This window comes from Raphanus sativus, chromosome 9 (genome assembly GCF_000801105.2).
Source record: "Raphanus sativus cultivar WK10039 chromosome 9, ASM80110v3, whole genome shotgun sequence".
Lineage (NCBI taxonomy): Eukaryota > Viridiplantae > Streptophyta > Magnoliopsida > Brassicales > Brassicaceae > Raphanus > Raphanus sativus.
In genome coordinates, this window is record NC_079519.1 from 1336890 (window position 1) to 1347393 (window position 10504).

At 32.5% G+C, this 10504-nt stretch overlaps 2 protein-coding genes across 4 annotated transcripts; one reads left to right on the forward strand and one right to left on the reverse strand.

Annotated features, from left to right (window-relative positions):
* Positions 1-2308: 2308 nt before the first annotated feature.
* On the forward strand, positions 2309-4900 carry LOC108826213 (gibberellin 2-beta-dioxygenase 1). Its single transcript, XM_018599598.2, has 3 exons — positions 2309-2771; positions 3441-3795; positions 4556-4900. Exons 1-3 carry the CDS (start codon positions 2401-2403, stop codon positions 4823-4825), a joined length of 996 nt encoding a protein of 331 aa, XP_018455100.1. The 5' UTR covers positions 2309-2400; the 3' UTR covers positions 4826-4900.
* A 983-nt stretch (positions 4901-5883) lies between these two features.
* On the reverse strand, positions 5884-8617 carry LOC108823435 (E3 ubiquitin-protein ligase DA2). 3 transcript variants are annotated; one of them, XM_018596634.2, is made up of 9 exons: positions 8284-8617; positions 7716-7953; positions 7593-7644; positions 7440-7485; positions 7271-7352; positions 7011-7158; positions 6840-6918; positions 6701-6767; positions 5884-6614 (listed from the first exon to the last, which is right to left on the reverse strand). In XM_018596634.2, exons 2-9 carry the CDS (start codon positions 7908-7910, stop codon positions 6075-6077), a joined length of 1209 nt encoding a protein of 402 aa, XP_018452136.1. In that variant the 5' UTR covers positions 7911-7953; positions 8284-8617; the 3' UTR covers positions 5884-6074. The 3 variants fall into 3 exon arrangements, with proteins under 3 accessions (XP_018452136.1, XP_056851267.1, XP_018452139.1); XM_056995287.1 differs by having other exon boundaries at positions 7716-8063; positions 8340-8616; XM_018596637.2 differs by having other exon boundaries at positions 7716-8063; positions 8284-8616.
* Positions 8618-10504: the final 1887 nt, after the last annotated feature.

Here is a 10504-nt window from a genome sequence, read left to right on the forward strand (position 1 = left end):
GAACCAGAGATCGGACAAGGCGTACGATGAGCGGACGGCAAAGGAGGAGCACAAACAGATCTTTACGACTGAATAGAAAGAGGACCGGCGGTGGCACGGACGCACACGCGCCGGCCAAACCGCCGGTCAAAAAGTAGATCTAAGCTTCTCTCTCTTCTCTCTCTAAGCTTCTCCTTCTCCTATCCACTACATAGTAACAGTATATTCTTTTCTTTATTTAAAGTAAATAAATTTTCTTTATTATTGATATTAAAAATAATATTTTGAGTATTTCAAAATAATGAAATTTTTATGGGATATTTTCTGGGTTTATTATGATTTAAAGATATACATGACAAAATAGAAAATACATATAGTAACTACTCTTAGGGATGTACTCTTAGGGATGTGTACAAATAGGATATTATGATTTTTAAGCTATTCAGGATCCGATTCCTTTCGCTCAAATAATCTATTATCTATCTAATTCGATCCGTAGCAATCTGAATATTCAGTGTCCTAGATATCTAATTTTTTTTAGATTTTTTACCGGATATCCGATTCGATCCGTAAATTTAGTAGATAAAAATACTATACAACTTATATACAATATAATATTTATATAACTTATGTATACAATTCTTTAAATATATGTATATATATGCATATAACTGATCAAATTAGATATATATTTCTAAAAATATTAGTATTTATGATTTGTTTTGTTTCTTACGGATATTGTATATTAGTATTTTGTTTTATTTCACAAAGTTGTTGTTATTCAAACTCTTTTGTTAGAATCAAATCGGATAACGAATTGAATTAAAATTTATTGATATTTTGCCCAGTCCAGTAACCAGAATCCTCAGTCTAGAAAAAAGTTTGGTGAATGTAGTAATATATACTCCCTCCGTTTCACAATATAAGATGTTTTAGAAAAATTTTGTTGTTTCAAAATATAAGATGTTTTTATAGTTTTAAGGTACTTTAATTTTATTGAAAACTGAGTAACCAATAGCAATTTTTTATTTTATTTGTGATTGATTACTTTATATTTTAATTTATATTATTTAATAATATTATATTCTAAAAAGTAAATTTCTTAATTCTTGTGCATTCATGCAAAACATCTTACATTATGAAACGGAGGGAGTACAACACTACATGTTGCATATTTTTTTTTCTTTTCATGTTGCATATTTTCGTTGCACAGAAAAAAACATGTTGCATATTTTCTGTATTCCAGAATTTACAATATTTTAGACATCAGTCTAGAATATTTGTTTTTTCAGTCTAGAATATTATGGACCACGAATCTGATTTTACATGGTACCATAACTTATAAGCATTCCACGCACAACTATATCAACGTGTTCTGTAAAAGGCATATATTTTGTGGTGCAGAGAGATACTCGGATCTATTCTAAGCCATACCGTGCGGATCTTCTCCGACATTGTTTGTCATATTGGTGGAGACAAGTATTAAAACAAAATCTCGAGATTTTAAGACCATTATTCGCTACGAACATTGATGTACAAAGATTATAGATTAGTTTAGTCAGTCTAATTTTATAGAATCGTGCGGGGTTGAATCGAGAACAAGGGTCAATGTTGGAAATCGACGTTTGAGTTTTGATATGCAAATAAAAGCTCAAATGCCTTTCGCTCTCAAATATTTTATGCTGAAAAAGATATATTTTATGTTTTTATCTCGAAACAAATTACCTTAAAAACAAATCCTTCAAAAAAAAAACAAATTACCTTAAAATAGATTTACCTCCATGCATGACAATAGCAACAAAGGAAAAAAACTAGAAAATGACATGACGGGGAGCAATTTTGAAGTTTTTATTCTTATACTCATTGTGTTTTATAATAAATATTCTTTTAATCTTTTTTGTTACACAAAAAGTGTTACTTTACGATTTTAATACAAACTAAACTTATTTTCAACTGAAAATTATAAATTGCACTAATTTTATAAATAATTTTATTTTATCTCAAATATTATTAATAAAAAAATATGTAATTAATAACAACTTACATCTGTTCATATATGAAAAAATGTCAAAATGATACTTATCCAAAACCAGAAAGAGTATTTAGTAAAATGACACTTTCAATATTTGTCCCGAAAATTAATCTTATTGATGTCGATACATTAAAGAGAAAATAAATGAATTTAACTATTTGAACTAAAATAAATGAATTTAATTATTAACTTGAGTTTTGAATAGTTCGATCGTATTCGTACGTCATTGTAAGCTTTTTCATCATATCCTCTCCTCTGCTTATATAAACACACGTCCATGTACGTAACTAGATGTCTCATCCTTCAAAGCTATTAAAAGGGACACCAGAAAGGGAAAATCTTTGAAACATACCAGAAAGGGAAAATCTTTGAAACATACATTTATAGCTATGACGGTATTATCTAAACTGGTCGAAAAAACAGAATCCGGGTTTTCTCCAATCCCAGTTATAGATATCTCTGACCCAGAGTCCAAACACGCCCTTGTCAAAGCCTGTGAAGACTTTGGGTTCTTCAAGGTGATCAACCATGGCGTTTCTTCAGAGCTAGTATCTGTTTTGGAACATGAGGCCGTCGAGTTCTTCTCATTGCCCGCGTCCGAGAAAACCCAAGTCGCTGGTTATCCCTTTGGATACGGTAACAGAGAGATTGGTCGGAATGGTGATGTTGGCTGGGTTGAGTACTTGTTGATGAATGCTAATCTTGATTTCGGTTCACATCCATTTCTTCCGGGTCTCTTACAAAACCAGGAAATTTTCAGGTTGGAACCAACACTGTATTTTTTTTTAATGTCCATTGTTTAGTTAACATCTACCCATGTCATACTCTGTTTCTTCCCCTGTTTCATGCTCTGTTCTGTTGTCCATGTTCATGTTCCGTCTCTTTCAAGTTCATATTTTTCCTCTGTGTTCCTTCTCTTTTTCTACTTTATATCAGAGATAAACCTTCCACTTTAAAAAAAACCTTCCACTTAGAAAGTTAAAGGGACAAATCAATTTATCACAGATTTGTTTTAGGTTAAAAACTATTATTTTTTAAAAAAATTTGGTGGGATTAGATTGAAAGTACATCCAACTGAATATAGTATCAAGAGTCTGATCCATGCTGTCGAATTTGTATCCATATCGATCCTGTCTATCTTCACTCCAACATTCTGAGATTAACATTTAAAGAAACATCGAAATAATTTATGAAAGAATCTATTAAAGACAGTTACAAAAATTTCAACATCAAAAATTTGAAATTTCAACATCAAAAATTTGAAAGTGTCAAAAATAATATACAAGATAAATGAATAAGTTCACTTATCACCAATTAATATTTTATGGCTCATTTTTGTTTTTTTTATTGCTTTTATAGTGTGATATTCTGTTATGTGACTCCCATCTTTTTCACTTTTAAATACCAACACTCAACTCTCTTTTTGCAGAAACGCATTGCTAGAATACACAACATCCGTGAGGAAGATGACATGCGATGTTTTGGATCTGATGACTGATGGGTTAGGGATCAAACCGAGGAACACACTTAGCAAGCTTGTATCTGATAAAAACACTGACTCTATATTCAGGCTTAATCACTATCCACCATGCCCTCTTATCAACAAAAATACCAATGATGGCAACAATGTGATTGGTTTTGGCGAACACACTGATCCTCAGATCATCTCTGTCTTAAGATCTAACAACACTTCTGGTCTCCAAATCAATCTAGCTGACGGCTCCTGGATTTCTGTCCCTTCCGATCCCTCTTCCTTCTTCTTCAACGTCTCCGACTCTCTCCAGGTTCGTCTCAATCCTCAAGTTCATTTTTGCTCATAACAAGTAGGAAGTTGAAGATGAATATTTCAATGGATGAACCAGCATGAGTTCGTCATACACAATATCATAATTTAAATACATTATAGGCGACCGTCTAATCGGGCGCTGGACCCTTCATAACTATAGCTATAACCTTTTAAACCACATAAAAATTTATACTACGATAGTAAAATATAAAACTATTTAGTTATAATTACAATAGTTAATATATACTGCACTGTAAGTTTTATGAAAAAAGTATGAATTTTATTATTTATAAATCATGATATTTAAATCTTATACAATTATATATATATATATATATATATATATATATATATATATATTGTTGTAATTTAAACGTTGAGTCACCTAATTAATAATCTAAATTTCCAATTAAACGTTGTTAATGTTTAGGCGTTGAATCATCGTTGTTTTTTGAATAATATTTTAAACCAATAAAAGTATAATTAATGGAATGACTTATTTGGAGATACTTAAGAAAATAAATATAATAGTCGGTGGATCCTATGACGGACCCCACAAAAATATAACAAACTTTGTTTCCGCTGATTATTTAAGAATCTGTGCTGTTTGATGGTTCTACTGACACGTGACGGTCTGCAATTGGTTCTATTTTTAATTTTTTATCACAAAAAAAAATAAGCACCCAAAATTAAGCATCTTGCCTTAACGATGCTCTAAGGTCTAAACTTTTGTATCTGTTTTGGTGCTGATCATGCAGGTGTTGACAAATGGGAGGTTCAAGAGCGTTAAGCATAGGGTTTTAGCAAACAGTAGGAAATCTAGGGTTTCTATGATTTACTTCGCTGGACCTTCTTTGACTCAGAGAATCGCTCCCTTGACATGTCTTATTGACAACGAAGACGAAAGTTTGTACGAAGAGTTCACTTGGTCTGAGTATAAAAAATCTGCCAACAACTCTAGATTATCTGATAATAGGCTTCAAGCATTTGAAAGGAAAGCTGTCGCTATATCGTTGAATGATTCATAAGTATTTTTCCGATTTGTAGTTCTAAATGTGCCGTGTAATCTACATATGCATTTTTATAATTAATGTTGTTCCAGTGATTGCAAAAAGTATGACTCTGTTTTGTTTCCTACTGTCAGTATCCCACTTACTAAGTTCTGGTGACATGTCTGTTTTTCTACATTTAATATGTGAATGGTAAACATAATAGAAAATGGATGAAATAAATATAGATAGGATAAGGTGAATAAGATATAGAAAAAATGTAATACCTTTTCCGACTTTTTTCTTATGAGATTAATAGAATGGTAAACAAAATTGTAGTAGAAATAATATTTTTGACTTTTTTATAAGATTGATAGAATGATTATTTTATTTTATTTAGGATAAATGGGAAAAAAAAAAGGTTTGGAACTGATAAAGTAAGATGATATATCTCATTGTATTTTATAAAATGACAATACAGTCTATACTGATAGAATAATTTAAGGTGGCGTTCTTGAGCTGAAATATTACAAACGTATTACATTCGAAGGCTAACAACTTTATAACAGTAATAAAGATATCGATAAAGACATTACAACCGAAAATTTAAATGCTAAACGTTGAATGTGGTCCGAGAAGTAGATTTGGGCACCAAAATGTTTAGTGATCTTAGACATTTATTTATATGAAATTTGGACAGAAGTGTCGTTTAGTGACAGATTTGCGCCATTCTTTTGAAGGAAAGTGACTCTTCACTGAATTGTCAAATTTACATGCAAGGACCAACTTGGATATCTCCACTCCAACAAGTTGTATTTCTTTTTTTCCTTAACGTTGTTAACTAAAAGCTTTCTATAAGCTAGTTCAAACTACATAAGCTCCTGATATTTGTATCCGGTATACGACAAAAATAAATATTTATAGCCTTTTTTCTAATATTGATTTGGTCATCGTTAAAAGAAAGAAAACTTATTTCATTCCTTGGATTGGGACTTGGGAGCTTATTTATTAGCCAGACCAAAAAAGTTGAAGACATACCCTATTATGTTCTAGAATCTAAACCAGAATCAATTTAAAAAGACCTAAACCGGTTCTGATTTAACCAGAAGGCTGAAACCGGTTCACATTATCTTGGTCAACACTTTGTATCTTTCAACATACACCCAACTTTTTCTATTAAAACTGAAAAATACTGTTTTTTTTTCTTTTCTTCCTATAGGAACACACATTATATGAATGAAATGATAATCATAAGATTCAGATACATGAGTTTCCAATACTACCCTGCTTATTGCCAACTAACTTCAGTTGGTGCATTTGTGGTGGTCGTGGCATGAACCTCTGCCATAGACACAGCCATAGCCATCATCATCTGCTCCTCAAAACTCTCTGGAGCAATGACCAGAGGAGGAGGTGGGGGAAGAGGAAAGTTGTGGAAGCTCTCACCGCCGTTCATGTAAGAAGAGCTTACATAGCTGTGGCTCCCTGTTTCTCCCATCTCTGCGTTGTCATGGTAATGATTATGCTGATGATGATGATTATAATGTTGATGGTCAACGTCATCAGTCTCTTGTTCTATGTCGTAGTAACTGTCGCAGTTGCCAGGAAGCATACTGTACGAAGAAACGCTGACGTTGTGATTGTGATTAGAGGATTCACCAACCATTTGCTGGCGGCGTTCAGTAAGTGCAGAGATTGCACAAGCATGTCCACCAGATGATGAAGACGGTGTTGCTTGTTCTTCTACATAACTATGATCTTCTTCTGATACATTCTGCCTAAAAGGTGTAACTTCCCCACAACCTGAGTCTCTTTGCATCTCTGTTTCCTGTTAAGACAGTATGTAAAAAACGAAAAGAAAAAAACATGAGAATTGTAAAAGTTGGGAGAACTAACTAAACAGAAAAATTATACCTGCATGGAGAGCCATATTGCTTCCATGACCATTAACTCTTCAAGGTCTGCTTCAGCCTCATCACCCCTGAAGAGTTTCATATAAGTTTGTGAACATTTTGCAAATGTAAGACAGAAGGAAGATGTCTGTGATACGGACCTGTTTCCCCGAGGGAGAGAGCCTTGTCTAGCAACCGAAGCAGTTTCAGGTTCTTCCATGGGATCATTATAAGATATAGCTGCAAAAACCAAGACACAAAATGAAGCCATTAGAAGATTTTTAACACTGTTCTGTAAAAAGAAGAAGAAGGAAAAAAAACAAGAAACAAACCTGAAGCTGAACCGTATTCCATTTCACCAGTCATAGCGCTTGTGCTAGAGGAACATGATGATTCCATACGTTTCTGCATTTTCTCTTCATCCTCCTCCATTTCTTTCTGCCTCATCCTTATTTTTGCTTCTATAACCCTTTGCTCTTCCTAACCAAGAAAATAAATAAATGATACATATAGAATATGAGCAAAGACATTCAATCAGAGCTTTATACAGAAACCGTTACAAAATGAATTGATTAGTTTATTATTATCTTACAACTTGTTCCATGCCCTTTTCCTCCTTGGTCTTCACTCCACGGTACTCAACAGCATAGTTTGGTGTTTTGCAAAAGGGGCACCTCATAATGTTAAGGAGCACATTTAAACAAGAAGACCCATTCACCCAAATCCAAACTATATAATTAAAGACTAAGTTGTAAGGATACTGAGTAGGCCGTGCTGAATTAGGATTCTTCATTTGCAAAAAACACTCTGCATCAAAATCAAAATCAAAAACAAACAGCCATGTCATGTAAAAACATGAATAGTAGTATATAAATAAAGAAGCTTAAAAGCAAAAAAGCTGATGAAGTTCTCACCTGTACAAATGCTTTTCATGCAACATCTTGATCTATTGAGGCTAGGATAGTACTATAACACACAAGAACGAAGAGTTAGATTATCTACTTGGTTTGTTATGCATTATGAAAAAATTCACAAACCAGGAAGCAAATGGGGCATTCTTCAAGATCGTGGCAGCTCTCATCGTCCCCAGGATAGCAAGGAGCAAGCTTAGACTCTACAATGAGTTTCCTGAGCTTCTTAATGTCGACATCTGTATTCACATACAAGCCTTGTGGCTTTGTATACCTTTCTTCCACCACTTGCCTCTTCCTCCCCACCAGCTTATTACCCATCCTTTTACAAAAAAGTTCTAATCTTTTCCTTCAACTCTTTCTCCTACTTAAGGGCAGAGATTATATAAGAACAGTTCCTTTCTATAAATCACAATGGAGACTAATCTAAAGGTACAACAATCTTCACCATAAAGAAAAGACTCTTTATTTAACCTGCACAAAGTGTAAATCCAATTTTCAGGACTCAATTTGGATAAATAAAACCCTAATTTCTGCAAACGATTTTAAAAGGAAATAGCATACACATAAGCCCTAAATTCGGATTATTCTTTTTCAAATTAACACTACTAATTTTCAGATAATTCCATGAATTTTAAACAGAAAAGAAATTAAAAAAAAAGAAACCCTAATAAATCTGAAAAAAATTAAAAACCTGAAAAGTTGGAGGAACAAACTGCAGAAGAGACGAGATCAAGATCAGAACTTTACTCTGTGGAGACAGAGAGAGAGAGAGAGAGAGAAGCATAAGATACAAAGTGTTGTTCGTGTGTCTGTTTCTTGTTACATATAAAACTCTGAGAGGAGAGAAGATGAAATAAAACAGAAGAAGTTCTGTATCTGAAAATTTTGTACTCTTTGTTATTGTTTCTGTTTAAATCTTCCTCTCGATTCTATTTTGACGGAGTTTTTAAAATTATTTTGACGGAAAATCTCGAGAGAGAGAGGGAGAGAGAAGCAAAAGGGGAACAGAGAACGATGGAGTAAGAGACGACGCAAAGAATCCTCTGTTTCTTTACCTATACGCGCTAACTACTTCGCGCGTCACGGTCAGTTTCTTTGAAACGACGTCGTGGAGTTTAGTTTTTTGGGGTTTTGTTGACCGGGAAAAGATTAGAATATACGAAATCTTGAGAAGGCGGTTTTGTCTTAAGCATCGAGTTCGGTCTGAATAATCTTTTGTCTTTTTTATCCGTTTCTTAATTGTACGTTTGTTTGTCGCCTTGTCGTAATTAAATCTAATATTCCTAATTTACTTTCATATTAAATAATCGATAAGGAAAAATAAAGTTGGTATAATCTTTGACGGTATTATTTTGAAACTAGACTAGGTATTTGTCCACAATTTCGCGGAAAGTAATAGTTTATAAAGAAATATGTATTTTATTTACAATATTATAGTTATTGAATAATAATTAGAATTATTAAAATTTAACTTTTGACTTTATAGTTTGATAATCAAAATTTTATATATATTTTTTAGAAGAGTTGTGAGATTTAACATACTTCGACAATATAAACCTAAGTCACTATAAATTTATTTTACATGAAATCAATATTATAATTGGTTCAGATAATTTATTGTATAATTAATTTTTATTTTATTTTAGTTCGTGAAAACTGTAAATACTCTAATTTTCATAGAGAAAAAGGAAAATAATTTTCTATTTATAGCTCAAAGACGAGGATCATAGATTTTTATAAAGAAAATTATAACGTCTACCAATGATTTATCTGATATTTAAAATATTGTCAAAAAGTCATTTTACCGACACTGTTGTTAATTTTGCAAGACACTGGTACCCCTATACCTTTGTATACAACATGGACATGCAAAATCTTTTTAAAAAGATACGAGAGGATTTGTCACAGGATTTGTCAATTGTAACAATTCAAAATTAGATATTCTAAACATGTTCTTTTTTTTTTTAATCTTGTCCTTGTCAATCCAAAAAATCTTCCAACGTCTCGTCTCTTCTATCTCTCTTCTCTCAAAAACACCCCAATCATGTAATAAACCTTAGATTCTCCGTTCTTAGACAGCAAATGGAAGACGACGAAACTGAGTTCCACCACTTCCCATTCTAGAGAGAATTTCCATCATCAGTGAAAAACTAGTCGGAGTGAGGGTAACACCATATCACAAACCTTATCCTATGAGACAAATACTAAACGCTTTCGATGCCGACGAAATAGACACCATCAGATCTTTTCCTTTTGGCAAACTTGTTAAGATAGCTGAAAATCCTCCTTTATCAGGACAAGTTGGTTGATTCATCATTTCCAGGCAGGTGATACCAAATGGATCAGTGCGGCTGGAGAATAACCAGTCGGGGTGAGGGTAATCGCGTATCACAAACCTTATGCAATCCAATAATATTAAACTGCTACTATTGTGGATATAGTGAAACTTATCAGTCCAAGTTTCAACGTAAACTGCTATTACTGGACATAATTTTTACTCTCAGTAGTAATGCTTTGTGTCAGATACCATGTCTATTTTACTATTAGACTCTTTTATATTTATTGTTTATATGTAGACTGTCAAATATCTCTGAGTTTTTATTTTCAAGTTGTTATCCGTGTTAGCAAATAAAAAATTGTCTATCATTTTATATGTATGGTTAAATTATAATTCAAATTGCATCATTTCTAGAAATAATATATTTGAATCCTTTGTAACCGGCTAAAAACAGTATAAGATTAAATATATATGTCTTTCATATATTGTAGTCGTCTACAACTTAAACTAATAAAAGTGATAGGCTGAAACCTTCCTTCGATTAAATATGTATGGCTAAGCCCAAATGCAAATAACTATTATTTTACAAAATAATATATTTGAATCATCTATGACCGGCTAAACTCCTCTATAC